This window comes from Chelonoidis abingdonii, chromosome 4 (genome assembly GCF_003597395.2).
Source record: "Chelonoidis abingdonii isolate Lonesome George chromosome 4, CheloAbing_2.0, whole genome shotgun sequence".
Classification (NCBI taxonomy): domain Eukaryota; kingdom Metazoa; phylum Chordata; order Testudines; family Testudinidae; genus Chelonoidis; species Chelonoidis abingdonii.
The window spans coordinates 23,051,227-23,066,646 of record NC_133772.1 but is presented as its reverse complement, the minus strand read 5'-3'; the positions used below and the strand labels follow the sequence as shown (position 1 = coordinate 23,066,646).

Here is a 15,420-nt window from a genome sequence, read left to right as displayed (position 1 = left end):
GACCAATTCCCAACATTCATCAGAGCTGTCTGTCTATAGGTCTGCCTGTCTATATGCAAACACAAGTGCCCTATCATATAGATATGTCAATGTGTAGGGTGGGTATCTATCCCTTGTGTGTGCGTGTGAATATGCAAACAATGAGTGTGTACTGTCTGTGTGTGTGTCTATGTAAATATACACTCTGAGTGTGTGTTTGTGTAAGTATAGTCTGTGCACATGTAGCACTGTGGGTTTATGAGCATGTGTCCTGGAGTGTTATAATGCTCCTGTCCTGCTGGGGATTTTCTGCCCTGCAGGAGACGTTCCAGTGAATCACACTGTGTTCCTGTAAGTAAAAATAATCCATTGCTGCAGGTCCAGGGGGTTTCTCAGCTGCAGGGCTCTCCAGAACTGAAGTGTGAGTTGAGGTCCATGGGCCAGATTCACCACTCTGCTGCATCAGTTGCACATGGATGTCATTCCACTGACGGATTGGCACAGTGGGGAATCTGGTTCAGTGTGTTCGTGTGTGTATCTATAGTGCTTATGGCATGTGTGTACCGTGTATGTTTGTGTCTACAGGGCAAGGTCATCCGCTGGTGTAAATCAGTAGGAGTCAGCTGACCTGTGCCAATTTACAGGAGCTGAGAACCTGGCCCAATGTGTTGTGAGCTGTATGTATAGTGTGTGTCCGTGTATGAGCAAGTGAGTGTAGGTGTGTATTGTGTAGGTGTGCAGTGTCAGCGATACTCACCTGTGTTTAATGTGAATGTGTAATGTGGTGCAGTGGAAGTGCGTGAGTGCTAATGTGTGTGTTTTTATACCATACGTGTGTAAAGTGTCGGTGATGTGCATGTGTGTATCATGTGTGGTGACCTAGGCATATGTGTGCATTGTTCATCTGTGTCTGGTGTGTAGCATGAATGTGTGTGCATGGTGTGGAGTGGGTGTGCATGAGTGTGCACTGTCCATGGGTAGCATGCATGTGTGTGTGTGTGCAGTGAGCGTGTGCGTATAAAAGGGGTATATCTGCCTGTTCTATTTTTACCAACCAGTTGCAGGCTGGCTTGGATTTAATACTCTCATCCCTTCCCCATCCCCTTGCAGTCTGCAGCCCTCCAGCCTCCAGCCACCACCTCCCCTCTGCTTGGACTGCACTAGGTAAGACGCTACCTTGCCAGGTTAGCCTGGCACATTCCCCAGCCCCAGGGATTGGTTCTTTCATTTGCTGCTTTGGCAGCTGGGGCCAGCGAGGCGAGATTTTACCTGATTCTACTAGCTGTAGCCAGGCTGATTGTAATGGTAGCCAGCATGTTGGTGGGCAAGGAGCTGGGGCCAGAACTCTGTCACCTCCTATGAAATTTTAGGTTCCATTTAGACCCAGGATGGTAGGTAACCTACAAATGCCTAGAGATTAGTTCTCTCTCTAGCTCTGTCTATCAAATCGGAGACTAGGGCGTTGGGAGCTACAGACTGGGCACTTCAGGCTAGGCACTTGGTTTCACAGCATTTTATCCACTCTTGGGGAATCTGTGTTAGTGAAAAGCAAACCAGCTTCTTCCCCTCCTGTCAAACCCAGGTGCCCAGGATATCAAGGTGAGGGGTAATGTTCCTCAGCTCCGAATGACATCAGAGCCTGCGCCCCATGAACTTTCAGTGAGACCTCCCTCGTGCCTAAGTCACTTTTGATAATGGGACTTAGGCTCCTATGTCATATAGGATCTCCAGAGAATGTTGCCCCAGGCATAAGGGCTATGCTTTGGTTCCAGACTGGCTCTGTTCAAAGGGCTGGTTTGCTAAGGCATCATGTGTTTTATAACAAAATGCCACTTTAGCTGTCCCTTTGCTGTCTAGTCCCTGGGAGGCAGGTATTTCCCTCTGCCCACCCACAGCCGATCCATTGCAGTAACTGGAAAGGCTGTGGTCAAGCCCTGTGAGCAGCAGAGGGGTTGGAGACCGGGTTCTAAAACCATCTGTCTTTCTATTTATCAGTGCGGACTTGGCCAAAGCTTATCTGTCTGTCCAGCCATGGTATCACAGAGCAGGTCGGTCCCCATCAGGCACTGGTGACCTGCTAAGCTCTTTGTTTGAAGTGTCTGTTCCAAGTGCCCTCTACTCAAAGCTAGAATTGCTACGAGATGCACCTTTGAATGGTCTCTCAGTCTCACTAAGCTGTTGGGGGTGTGTGTGTGTGTTGTGAGAATGTTTGTAGTTGTGTGCTTTGTGTTGTGCTTGTTCGGTGTGTCTGTTTGTGTGTTTCCAGCTAGGTAGAGTTAAGGAGTTTTCAGTTTCCTAGACCTTTCCCAGGCTGAATTCTCCTGCAGAAATGGAATTTGAGGAGCTATTTCATTTCATGATTTCCGTAACAGCATCTGGGATATATAAGGAATCCATTCCAGTGGGCACAGGAATCCAGGCCAGAATTTACCAGGCACAGGTCCTATGGCCCCATCAGATAGGTGGAGGAGCTGAACCAAACCTGGATCCCTGAGCCCACTTGAATGTGCCTCTGCAGAAAGCGCTGGCAGGCTCCTGGCTCTGGCTGCATGTTATGGCCTGTACAACCGTGGGTGCAGTTTGCATGATGAAGAACCTGATTTCTGGCTGCCAAATGTGAGGCATTAGAGGTTTAGAAAAATCTGACCCAAAAGTTGATTAACCCGAAGTCCCTGGATCAGCGCCTTCTGCAGGAGCGGGCTTCTGCTTGAATCCAGTGGGTATGGGGAATCTGTAGGGCCTGAGTCCCCTCTCACTCACCCTTGTGTAAATCAGGAGTAACTGCATTAAAGTCAATGACATTATACTGATGTCAAACTGGAGTGAGAGGCCCATAGGCTTTCATGAGGTGGTAGGACTCAAATAAGCTGACACCTGTCAGTCAGTGAGGAGCACAGATTTAACTCTTGTGCTTTGGTTCAGAGAATGGTATGGTAAGTGATGTTTAAACGCCCCCCCCCCAAGAGACTCATCTATCTTCTCCGGATCTTGCCCAAGGGCTGGGCAGAAGGGCCTGAGGTCTGGATCTTTTGCTGTATTGAGGGAAAGCTTCTCTTTGGTGTCAAAGGTCTAAACGAAGGTGGAGCTAATGCAGCCTTGCGCTGAAGTCAGTGGATATTGCGTTCACTTAAACCAGGGTTAGATCTGACCTAAAAGAGCTCAAGTTTTGGATGAACAGGCAAATAATAATAACATTTTTACTAGAAGAGGGAAAGATTCCCACAATTACAGTTGTTATATCATTGTGTGGGCGGGGGTCTAGTGCCTGAGAATCAGGAGATCTAGACTCTATTCCTGGCTTTGCCACTGACCTGCCGTGTGACTTGGGCATGTCACTTCTTTTCTCTTTCCCCTCCCCACCCCCTTTGTCTGTCCTGCATCTTTAGATTGCAAGCTCTTTGGGGCAGGGATTGTCTAGCCACAGTGCATAGTGCAGTGGGGTCCCAAGGCGCTGTTGCAATATTAATAGTGACTCATTATAATGCAGCATTAAATTAATTCACAAACATTCTTTCCCATCTGTTCACAAATCTGCTTCCCTTGCGGTCGTCACATCCCTCCTTGTGCTTGATTTCTGGGTGAAATCCCCCCTAAACAAAGGACAAGCGTCAGATCCTGTGCAGAGCGATTGGAAAAACAAAGCTGGACACTTCAAAAGGATTTCCCAGATTAGAACAAAAAAACGGAATCATCAAAAATGTTCTCGAAACAAAAATTACAGAACGTTTTGAATTGGAACAGAAAATGCTGACATCGTCAATCAAAATGAAGTGATTTGACACTTCTGAAGACAAAAATTGCTTTATTTTAAAATATCGATTCAAAACAGTTTTTTTTGTTTCCTCTTGATTGAACTTCAAAAGTATGAGGAAGATCAATATTTTGCTGCAGAAAATATGTTGTTTTTTTTTAATGAAAAAACTATGGGGAACTTTGACCTGCTCTAGTCCTGGGTCTTAAGCGGTGCACAGGATTTATGATTGCTATTTTTGGTTATTATTTGTATTACCATAGTGCCATGGACCAGAACAAAAGGATGGTCTCTGCCCCAAGGAGCTTACAATCTAAGTATAAGACAGGAGATAACAGGTGGATGGGGACCTGGAGACAATGAGACAGTGTGGTTCAAAGGATAGGCACTGGTTTCTGCACAACACCAGCTTAACTGTTGTCAAGTCTTTTGTAGGCATCACAGCAAAGGAGAGTTTTGAGGAGGCCATTTTGCTGTTGCTCTGGATAGAAGTGAATTTCTCCCTTGGTACTAGTCTAGCAAGTGAGGTAGGAATTTAGTGGAAGCAGCACCTTTCTTCAGCAGATGTCAGAGAATTTTTGTGGCAAGACAATTTCAAATTCATAATCATGACTATTCCTCCCTGGGAACCTAATTCAAAGGATCCACAGCTTATACATCCAACACAAACAGCAGGCATTTAGAATTGGAAATATGAAAGAGTTCCAATGAAACTACCAGCAATGAAACTACATTTGGGGGAAAGGCCGAGCTGTTTATGGACAATCTGCGATTGGGGAGAAAAAGCAGACGAGACATTAGGAACTGTTCACCCAGCCCACTCCTCCCTCTTTCAGCCCTGCCTTCGTCCAAGAGATACTTTGCTAATGGAACTGGTGCAGCTGTGCCCATTAATAAAAGTGTAATTGCTCTCAAGAACATGGGGAAATGCACCACTACCCTCTTTATCAGGTGTCTGCCTGCCAGGCTGCTCAGTTTCTGTGTCTCCTTTGCACTCAGACACCTCCACTGGGGCTGGGCTGGGGCTCTGCAGTCTGGAAAGCAGCATGAGTAGGGGGTCTCGAAAGGAGCTAGGAAAAGCACCAGGGCAGGGGGGTGTCTTTTCTCCTGAGCAGCTCCTGGTGAAGGTGGGGCTGGAATCTTACACCCTCCCAGAGCTGTTTGGAAAATGTAATCTTATCTGAGAGCCAGTTGTTGATCCCTACCAGCCCTTTGTTCAGCGGCCTGATGACAGAGCTGGGCCTAGAGCCATCTCCTCCTGAGCGGAGCAGTGCGTTTCACGGGGCTGGGGTAGAAGAGATCATACAAAGCCATCGTGCAGTCAGGTTAAAAGGCAGGCACAGGTGCTCTCTCCACACAGGCAGTGAGGAGGGGGGAAGGGCAGGGGGAGAGCAGTGCAGCCCCCCGCGGGAAGCATGAGAGTCCTGTTTAGCTCAGGGCTAGTTCTGGTGCTGTTCCCAGTGAGGGTCTCGTCCAATGAGAAGTTTGTGGTCTACTGAGACGCAAGCGAGGGTCTCTTCAGTGGGGTTTGCTGAGCAGTGGAGTCCTGGTTGGATGCCTAGAGTGTAGAACTCGAATACAGACCCTGAGCCCAGCTGGGACATTGTGATGGCAGCTCAGCTGGAAACACAAGCGGTGCCCATGAAAGCAAGATGGGCTGACAGGAGGCAAGTTACTTCAGCTCAGGGATCTCTGCATAACTGCCAATACAACACAATCCCGACCCTCAGCTCCCTGCTAGCCCTGGGCTCCCCACACACAGCTTTTTGCAAGTGCCTCAGTCCCAGCCTGCAGCCCCCTGCTATCCTAGCCTGGGGTCCCCTCCTGTCGCTGCCCCTCAGTCTCTACCCACAGCCCTCTGCTAGCCCAGCCCTGAGCTCCCCACACACATGCCTTAGTCCTAGCCTGCAGCCCCGTTCTGCCCCAGTCATGAGCCCCAGGTCTGTCAAAGGACCTCAGTCCTGGGTCTGTGGTAAGCACAGACTGTGAATTATGCCCTGCTGTGTGGGAGTAGGTGGAGACGGGCTCATGTTTTGATTCTTTGCTATTGACCATTTTGCTTTGGGGTGATTCTAGGTGCAGAATCGGACAACACAATGCCAGAACTGTAAGTAGCAGCACTTCCCTTTGCCTTTTGCTGAACTCCCCTAAGCTTCAGGTGTCTCAGGAGAGCTGTGGGAGAGACCTGACGCTGCTTGGACCAACAGCAGGGGTTGAATGCAAACCATTGACTAGGTGGAGCCACTCAAAGCAGTCCCAGAATGATAACAGCTTTCTGTGGATCAGCCACTAGAGGGAGGCAGATTTCCAGGCTGCGCTACCACAACAGGCGAATCTCATGCTTGCATTCGCTTTTTGTGAAAATGGTTCAATTCGGGCGGGGTGCGGCGGGGGGGACTTGTGAAATGTTGAGATCTTTGCTCACAGAGCAGCTCGAGTTTTGGTGCAACGTCATCCCTTTGCACTCAGAAATGCTCCCATTTCCAATCTCCAAGTTTTGAATTTCCACGTGCCATATCCAAAACTTCATCCCAGCAAAGAGCACTTACCCAAATTGCAAAATGTTCACACACAAGGAATTTCCATGCGCTTTGGTGCAATATTTGGATCTGTCAAATTGCTTAAAGCAGCGACTATCTTCACACTGCCACACTCTTCCCAGCCAGGAATCTGAATACAGAGCCAGAGTCAGCCTCTGAGTATTGAAATGGCACGTGTATTCACACAGGCTGGCACTGACACACACAGCCCAGATAATGGCATGTACTTCTACATGAACTGTGTGTGATCTAGCGGTTAGAGAAGTGCCTTACTAGAAGTCAGGACTCCTTGGTCTTATCCTGCCGCCCTGCCCACTGATATGAGGTGTAATTTTGAGCAAGTTGTTTAACTGCCTGTGGCTCAGTTTCCCTACATGTAAAATGGCTCTAATGTCACCTACCTTATGTGGGCATTGAGGTTGCTTAATTAATACCTATAATTGCTGTGAGTTCCTCAAATTAAAGTCTTCATACACATGCAGACTTTTAGCATGGCTTTACAATTCTACTAATAATGCATATTTACTGCCTTAATATCTAAGAGTTGGATCTTCAGCTGATGTAAACTGGTGTAGCTGCATCAGGATCTGGTCCAAAGAAACACTTCCCATCTGTGGCACATTTTGCATGCAGTAGCAAAGAGTCCATCTGTGACCTCCAGCAGTTTTGTGCAAGGGGGGAGGGATAGCTCAATGGTTTGAACATTGGCTTGCTAAATCCAATATTGTGCGGTCATCTGGGGATTTAGTTGGTCCTGCTTTGAGCAAGGGGTTGGACTAGATGACCTCCTGAGGTCCCTTCCAACCCTAGCAATTTATGATTCTGTCTATTGATCATTTGTTCTGTTTTTTCCCATCTTTATTTCATCTGTCTGAATGAACAACTGCAGAGAGGTAAGTGCTCCTGGATTCCCCCCCCAATAGATCTGGACATTAACATGCATTTTCTGTAATGAGTTTGCATTTAAAATGTCTTTTCTTTTGTCCTTTCCCTTCACAGAGAAAGTCCAAGATCACGGCATCGCGCAAACTCCTGTTGAAGGTGAGTCCCTTTGGGTCTATCCCGGTTGAGATAGCAAGTCAGGGTTAAAAGCATCGGTGAGGAAACATAGTATGAACATTTCCATGGCTAGCCAAAGGGTTTATGGAAAGAAAACCTCAGCTTCCCACTGGGTACAGGTAGGATCCTGGGTCTCTGAAGAAGGCAGCCCTGTTCCTACCTCCATGATCCCTAGAACCTGTAACAATCCCTCAGCTGCTCAGAACTTCATGGCTGGAAATATAACACCCTCCTGTCCCCCAAGTTATCAGCACGGATTGAACCTGGGACCTTCAGCACTAAAAACACAGGCATATATAACACCTGTGGTGCAGAAGTAATTCAAGGAGTACTGGGGGGGGGGGGGCATGCTTAGCCAGTGTGTCACCTATATAGGCTTGGCAGAATTTGATTTTTATCTTTCTATAATTTTGATGGATAATATCAATGGTTATTTTTAAAGCATTTTTGTTTTGTTTTTATCAATGTTATCAATTATCAATTTATCAAAATGTGGCAGGAAACTGGAGAGGTGTCAGAAAAGAGGGAGGGGCTCTGACAGTAGACCCTTGAGGTTCAAAAGGATAAAGTTTTATAAACGTTGTTAAAAGCACAAATTTGTCAATGTCACATCAAAATATATGAAGTAAATTGCCTAAAACCACCCTCCAATAAGCTGTCGAGCAGCCTCTGTCTGACTTTGCCAAGCTGTAAAACTTCGAGGATTATCACTGGAAATATTTTCAGCTGGTTTGTGAGTCAGGCAGTGAAATTGACATTTACCGATAAGAACTGAATCTGTCCAAGCTGACACGTATACAGGGACACACATTGAATTTCTGGGGACAAGGTGCATTAAATATACAATTGGGTGGCAGGTGCTGCTGTCTACATCCTTGGTTAATAATAATAATTAATACTAATAATTTGTTTAGTGCCATCAGTGCACTAGGCACCTCACGGGCAGGACATTGTGCTGGGGAAACGTTTATGCTTAGGGGGGAAAACACATGCACTCAGAGAGCCAGGTGATGCCAATGTCAGTCAGGAGTTGTAGCTCCATGGAAAGCGAGGACGTCTCTGAATCAGACACAGATTCTGCAGCCTCTCACCCTCCTTCCTGCAGCTCTTCCGACCCCGGGTTTATCACACACCATGGGGAAATGCTTTTAGTTGTACCAGCACCAGCACTTCACCCCGCTAGGCTGAGGACAAGCCCCTGAAGACCCTTCCATATGGGTTTGAGGAATATGCAGGGTCTCTGTCCCTCATCACAAATGCACTGAGCTCAACATCTCCATGCTCGTCGGTAGCTTCCTGCCTTGTGCCCCTGGCCTGAGGTGATGGCTTGGTGGGGGCCTCATGGCACAGTGCATCTGCTCAGGCCGTCGTTGTCTGCTGTGTGCTCTAGAGTTTGATGCTAGCCAAAGCCAAGGAAGCATGGGAACAAGACCAAGTGGACAAGCAAGGGGAGAAGGAGAGATACCTCGCTGAGCGGATCACATCGCTGCATACCAGCGGGCTGTCCTTCAGCCAGCTGCAGGTAAGCTCGAGTGGGAGTCAGGAGGGCCACCGGGGAGCTGTGTGGGGACCTGTGTGGGGGTCTGACAACAGCTCAGGTCTCCACCCTGTTTGTTATGGCCATGGGCGGCTCTAGGCATTTTGCCGCCCCAAGCATGCCTGCGGGAGGTCCGCCGAAGCCGCGGGACCAGCGGACCCTCGGCAGGCAAGCCGCCAAAGGCATCCTGCCTGCCACCCTCACAGCAACTGGCAGCACGCCCCCAATGGCTTGCTGCCCCAAGCCCGCGCTTGGCATGCTGATGCCTGGAGCCGCCCCTGGTTATGGCTGAGGCAGGGCCCCTCCTATCACTCGTGAATGGGTCCCTCTGGGCAGGGTCCAGAGGCTCTGGAAGGTGAACCCGAGTGCCCAGCACGTACTGTGGTAGAGGGTAAAGGTGGTTTCCCAGGGAACTCAGTCAGGGACATGCTGGCCGCTGGGATTTCAGGGCTGGTAACTGATGGAGACTAAACGCACCCTCTAGGGGGCACCACAAACAGGCTGCCCACTAAAGGCCTAGCTCTTAACATGGTACCCGCTGCAGCAAGACAGGGCCACTGTTGGGAGGCTCAGTGGATGGAGCAGTGAAGAGAGCTCCCAGCTTGGCCTTTGTGACCCTTCCTTGCAGGATCTGTGCAGGGAGCTGCATGAGAAGGTAGAAATCGTGGATGAGGAGCGGTACGACATCGAAGCCAAATGCATCCACAACACCAGAGAGGTAGGAGGAGGCCTTGGCCTGCAGTTTATTTTTTAATTAACTGGTTATTTGTTTTGATACCTGCTATGTACCTCACCTAGGTTATTAGTGTTATTTACATTACGGTCACACCTAGAGGTCCCCAAACCAAGTAGGGTTGCCAGGTGTCCAGTTTTTGACCAGAACGCCTGGTCGAAAAGGGACACTGGCGGCTCTGGTCAGCACTGCTGACTGAGTCGTTAAAAGTCTGGTCGGCGGCGCAGCGGGGCTAAGGCAGGCTCCCTGCCTGCTGTGGCTCTGTGCAGCTCCCAGAAGCAGCGGCATGTCCCCACTCCAGCTCCTAGGCATAGGGGAAGCCAGGGGGCTCCGCATGCTGCCCCCACCCCCAGTGCCAACTCTGCAGCTCCTATTGGCCGGGAACCCTGCCCCAGCCTGGTGAAAATGAGAGAGTGAGTGAGGGTGGGGAAAGCGAGCGACAGAGGGAGGAATGTGTGTGGAGTGAGCGGGGGCGGGGACCCAGAGAAGGGGCAGGGCATGGACAGGGCTTCTGCGGAGGGGCCGGGCAGAGGGTGGGGCAAGGGTATTCGGTTTTATGTAAGTAGAAAGTTGGCAACCCTAAAACCAAGACTGGGGACCCATGGTGCCAGGCGCTGCCCAGATACAGTAAGAGAATCCCTGCCCCAAAGAGCTCACAGCCTAAATGGACAAGGTGGACACAGGGTAGGATGGGATACTGAGGCACAGAGAGGGGATACATCCGGTGTCTAGAGCTGGAAACAGATCTCAGGCCTCCACGGCCCCATCCACCAGACTGTGCCATCTGGGTAGTTTAGTGGGAAATGTGCCACCTGCGAGGCTCACCCAGCCCATCCAAGCGAAAGCCATTCGGCCAGATTACCAGCAGTAGCCACTGGCTCTGGATGGTGCCACTCTGAGGCCATCCAGCCAGAGGCACCCTGGACTTGTGTTTCAGAGGCATGTCATCCTCTCTGCTCTCCTTCACCAGCTGATCAGCACTTTGTGGGGGTGCCGTGATGGCTGGAAGCCAACATGTGCAGCAGCCCAGCCAGTGCCCATCCATCAGGGGCTCCGATGGCCAGCCGCTCACAGGTGCACGGGCGCTGTCCCTGAAGTGCTGGGGCTGCTATTGGAGCCTGAGGTGCAGATGCGGCAGTCCCTGCATGGGACTCTGATCCGTTATTGCTGCGAGTGGTGTCTGGAGCTGGGAGAAGGGACATGGCTTGGGCTTGAGGTTAATGTTTCATTTGGGGTTAGGGCTGGGTGCCCTGTGGAAGAATCACCCCTGGGTGTGGTCCCGATCAGGATGGGTGGCCTTTGAGGATCTTGGCACCCCCAGCGGATGGGGGAGCTGTCTACCCTGGTGCCAGGAGCAGGCAGAGGTGCTCACTGCAGGTTGGTTTGAAGCAGGATCTGGGGGCATCCCCCTGGTGCAATGCAGCTGTGCCGTACTCCCTCCCTCCCCTGACCTGGTGACTCCTCCTTTTTTCCCTTGTCCCACAGATCAAAAACCTGAAGCTGAAAGTGCTCGACCTGCGGGGGAAGTTCAAGCGCCCCCCACTGCGCCGTGTCCGCGTCTCCGCTGACGCCATGCTGCGGGCCCTGCTCGGCTCCAAGCACAAAGTCTCCATGGACCTGAGGGCCAACCTGAAATCTGTCAAGAAGGAGGACACGGAGAAGGTGGGTGGAGAAATTCACCCCTGTGCAAAGGATCCACACGAGGCTGATATGGGACTTGACCTGGGGCGTGCACCTTGTGTCGGGCCCTTTGGACAGGGGGTGCATGTAGCAGCGTGGTCCCCTGCTCCTGCCCTGAAGGGCTTAAAACAGCCCAGGAGAGGGCTGTGTCTGGGGCAAGAAGCCTGGGCTGATTGGGGAACGTAGGCTCAGCTGTGGCCATGCCCCAGTCAGGCTCAGCTGGCCCCTATAAGAGGCTGTGAGCCAGAAGCCCAAGGAGTCTTCCTCTGCCTGTAGAGGGAGAAGGGCCTGGCTTCAGGGACCTGAGCAGAGTACCTCAGTGGAGCAAAGCTGGGGAAAGGCTGAGGAGCTGGAGAGCTCCAGTCTGCAAAGCCCCAGGCTGTGGCCTAGCAGAAGGCCAGGGGGTACTGGGGGTTGCAGAGCACAGCCCCTGGGGTAGGCCAAGGCAGCAGGTCCAAACCCTCCTTGCCAGTGACGAGTAGGCTGATACTGCAGTCTGCCCCAGGGCCTGGGGCTAGACAATGACTGGCAGTAGCCTTATACTGAGGCAAGGTGGGAATAATAGGTGGGGTTCCCCAAGGAAGGGAGACCCTAAGACTGAGGGGATTACTGCTAGGGGGCAGCACCCCAGGTGAAAGGGCACTGAGTCCACGGAGAAAGACAGGGGGCCAGAGGACAGGTGGATCACTGGCCTGCAGAGGGTGCTCCGGAGCTGGAACGAGCTAATTCCCTGAGAGACAAGCAGGAGGTGCCACAGGGGTGAGTCCACACATCTACAGTGCATTTAGCTCCAGGGCCCAATTCTTCTCCCACGTATGCTGGTGTAACTCTGGAGTATCTCTATGCATTTCACTTCCCACAGCATTGCTTTGAGCTCTTAGGATTTTACTGCCTGGAAGCACTTGCACTTGCATGCAGCTGGTGTAGCTCCCTGGAGCTCTATGCGGGTACTCCTGATTTACACGGAGGTAAATGGACAGAAAGCCAGGCCTGGGGGTTGTATATTGGATCAGACTCCTAGTCCAGCACCCACCCTATGGGAGAGGCCAATACACGAAGCACCAGAGACAGGAAACCAACGCACACTGCACCTGGCCAATTGCGCAGTATTGCACAGGAAGGCTATATTCCCCTCCTGACTCCTGTGGCAATCAGCTTATGCCCTAGAGCAGGAGGTTTGGTGATCCCTAAACCTCATCTGTCTCATTATTATTGCTCCTAAGATCATCCAGTTCTTTTAACTCTAGCCGGAAGCAAGCTTCTGCCGTGCCATCTGCTCTGCGAGGGAAGGAATATACAGGCAGGGTCTGGTCCTGCACAGGGCAGGACTGCTCACACAAGGCATTGCATGCCCTCACCTCCCAGTCAAGGGGTTATGTACATAGCAGGATCAGGGCTCTTTCTCACTGCTTTCCCAGCTGTCTCCATCTATACTGACTCTAGGGGGCATCCTGGGGTTTTAAAACCATAGACAGCCCACACCCACCCATCCTAGAGCTATAATTCAGCTTCACACAGAGGAGCTCCAGGGACACAATGGTTCCTAATGGAGTCACAGGGAAAAGGGATCTCTTGAAATATCACTCTCGCCCCCACTCCTCGTGCTGCCTTTGCCACAGCAGTCAAGGGCCCCAAACGTACAGGCTATTTAGTATATGGTCATTGGAGACACATGTCTGCGTCTGTCTGTCTGTGTAATAACACAGCAGGTCACCCCGGCGCTCCATGGGGCGAGTGCAGTGGGATTCAGGGGAGATGCCATGAGTGAGGTTGCACCTGGGATCACTGCTGGAACGGTTGTTCTGGGTGTGGGAGGATGTGGCGCATTGGAAGGCCCATGGGATTTAAGTACACTCAGGCATGGAGCAGCTTATGAGTCAGCCAGGATGGAAATAAAGGACAAAATAAACCTTCCGTCATATGGAGTCATACATGCATGAACCCATGCTTCCCTTCCCTGAGTCCACCCAGGAAAACACCCAGTGCATGACCCCGCCCCCCATTCGTACATGGCACATGTATGCATGAACCTAGCCAGCCAAACCCCTCCGTGTACACACACACACACACACACACACGCAGAGTCTGTTACTTCCCCCTCCCCACCCTGGTCTTTTGCTGAGCACTGCTCAGATGCACCATCCCAAGGCTCCCTGGGCTCTGTGCTGTCGGGACCCCTGACCCCTGCGTCTCCCTGCAGGAGCGCCCTGTGGAAGTGGGCGACTGGCGTAAGAACGTGGAGGCCATGTCGGGCATGGAGGGCAGGAAGAAGATGTTTGATGCTGCCAAATCTCCGACAGGCCAGTGAAAGGTACTGTGTTCTGCCCACTCCTCCCTTTGTCTCAACAGCCCCTTCCCCTGATCCCTGATGTCCCTTTATTAGCAGTCAGCATCTGTGAGTTACCCTTTCAGTCCAGGTGTGTGTATCACACACCGGCCTGGAGCCCATTCCCTCTGGAGTCCTCTTGACTGGTTAATGACCCGGTGCCACCAGCTGGCAAATTACAGCGTGCTGGGTTTGCGTACACTGCAGGAGGATTTGAATTATGGCAGCTTGTGTCCTATGAGCCTCAGTGCCAGGCCCCTGCCTCCTATCGCAAAGCATTTTGAGGGCTGTGCTCCAAGATGAGCCAGCACCTCCTGCCTGTGCACGCGCCGGTGCTGCCCAGCGCCTCGCTGGTTGCTGGCTGCAGAGACGCCGCGCTCTGCCTTGACTCGCTCCCTGGTGGGGCCCAGTCCTGTAAACACTGGTTCCCTGAGATGGGATTTCAGAAGAGCTGTTCTGTTTGTTCTTTGTCTTGTGGTGACTTGCTCGCATTTCTCTTTACACGTGTTCTTCCTCACTGAGCGCTGCTGGCTCTGGTGCACTGGCGCAGCCTCCCCACGAGGGCGCAGCCTCTAGCCCGTTCCTTCGCGCTGTATGATGCTTCCATTCCGATTCCTAGGTGCTGCCTGGAAGGACAAAGAGTCACCCTCTCCCGCTGCCTGCAGCTTCGCCCCCGGCCGCCCCTTCACGCTGCCCCGTTTGTGCCTCTTCCTGCATTCACTCTTGAGCCAGCGCAGCTGCGGAAAGCAAAAGCTCATCCAGTCTCTGTGCTTAAAATCAGCCCCCCCTTTCCCCACCCCCGGCTTCCATGAGCCATAGCCTCATGTGATGCAGCCAATTAATCGCCCCAGCGTGGCACCCCAGCAGTGGGCTGCTGTTGTCTCCTGTAGGTCCCGGCGCATGGGACTAACTTGTTGGACTGCCACAGTGGTGCATCTGCATGACAACCGATCAACATTGTGGCCCGAGGTGCTGATCCCATTAACTGGCAAGGGCGAGAGCCTTGCCAGCCACCCTTCACGAGTCCCGTGCCCTGCGGAAAGGCAGTTCCCCCGCTGCATGCCAGTGGCTTCATGTCGGTAATGCCATGGGGTCTGAGGCATGCTTGTAACTTCAGGATGCCTCATGGTCAGTCCTTCTGCAGACAGCCCAGGGATGAACCCGCTGGTCCTGCTCTCACCATCCAGCTCTGATATGTACAGTACGTGGGAAGTAACTGCTGTGTCTCTGTGTTCATTAAAAGACTGTTTAGGACAGAGCCGCAGAGTCTGCTCTTCACTTTATGCTCATTAGTGTTCAATATGTGCATGAATTTTGCAGCTGAAGAATGCGAAGGGGCCTAAAGCCCTGGCTAGAGGCAGGGAGAGTGAGGGTGTCACTGCACAGGCTCCCTCCGCCTCTGAAAGGGACCTCAGACTCCAACCACTCCCCGTCCTGATTTCCAGAGCACTCCCCTCAGCCGTGCAGCGCTCCCAGTCCTGGCTCTCCACACTTCAGTGAGCCACCATCTTAACCTGCAGCAGCCCCGTCTATTCCAGCCCTGGGCTCCCACCGCAGCTCCCTCCTGCCCCGCAGCAGCTGTGCAATTCCAACCCCGGGTGGCCTCAAGGCTCTGCTAGTGCAATTCACTCCTGACCTGCGCCATCCATGCTGTCCCCTTGCTGGGCCCCACACGCTGAGATCTTGGCAGCCCCTTGCAGTTCCAGCCCTGAGCTCCCCCACAGCTCTGAAAATGCCTCATCTGTAAGTCTGCATTCTGAGTGCCTGTGCACACAGACGTTATTCCTGCATCTCCCCTGGGCCGTAGCTGCGATA

The 15,420-nt window shown here is 51.9% G+C and overlaps 1 protein-coding gene across 2 annotated transcripts; it reads left to right on the top strand.

Moving 5' to 3' along the window:
- Positions 1-1,043: 1,043 nt before the first annotated feature.
- TNNI1 (troponin I1, slow skeletal type) lies at positions 1,044-14,863 on the top strand. 2 transcript variants are annotated; one of them, XM_032791898.2, is made up of 8 exons: positions 1,044-1,143; positions 5,807-5,841; positions 7,270-7,311; positions 8,720-8,851; positions 9,495-9,584; positions 11,085-11,261; positions 13,480-13,590; positions 14,225-14,863. In XM_032791898.2, exons 4-7 carry the CDS (start codon positions 8,726-8,728, stop codon positions 13,585-13,587), a joined length of 501 nt encoding a protein of 166 aa, XP_032647789.1. In that variant the 5' UTR covers positions 1,044-1,143; positions 5,807-5,841; positions 7,270-7,311; positions 8,720-8,725; the 3' UTR covers positions 13,588-13,590; positions 14,225-14,863. The 2 variants fall into 2 exon arrangements, with proteins under 2 accessions (XP_032647789.1, XP_074921054.1); XM_075064953.1 differs by lacking the exons at positions 1,044-1,143; positions 5,807-5,841 and having other exon boundaries at positions 7,207-7,311.
- Positions 14,864-15,420: the final 557 nt, after the last annotated feature.

What these genes read in the sequence shown, in the direction of transcription:
- TNNI1 (XM_075064953.1), top strand. Translation starts at nt 7,222, where the DNA reads ATGAGTTTGCATTTAAAATGTCTTTTCTTTTGTCCTTTCCCTTCACAG. An exon ending in CGCGCAAACTCCTGTTGAAG is followed by an intron (nt 7,312 to 8,719) that starts GTGAGTCCCTTT and finishes TGTGTGCTCTAG; the next exon opens with AGTTTGATGCTAGCCAAAGC. An exon ending in TGTCCTTCAGCCAGCTGCAG is followed by an intron (nt 8,852 to 9,494) that starts GTAAGCTCGAGT and finishes CCTTCCTTGCAG; the next exon opens with GATCTGTGCAGGGAGCTGCA.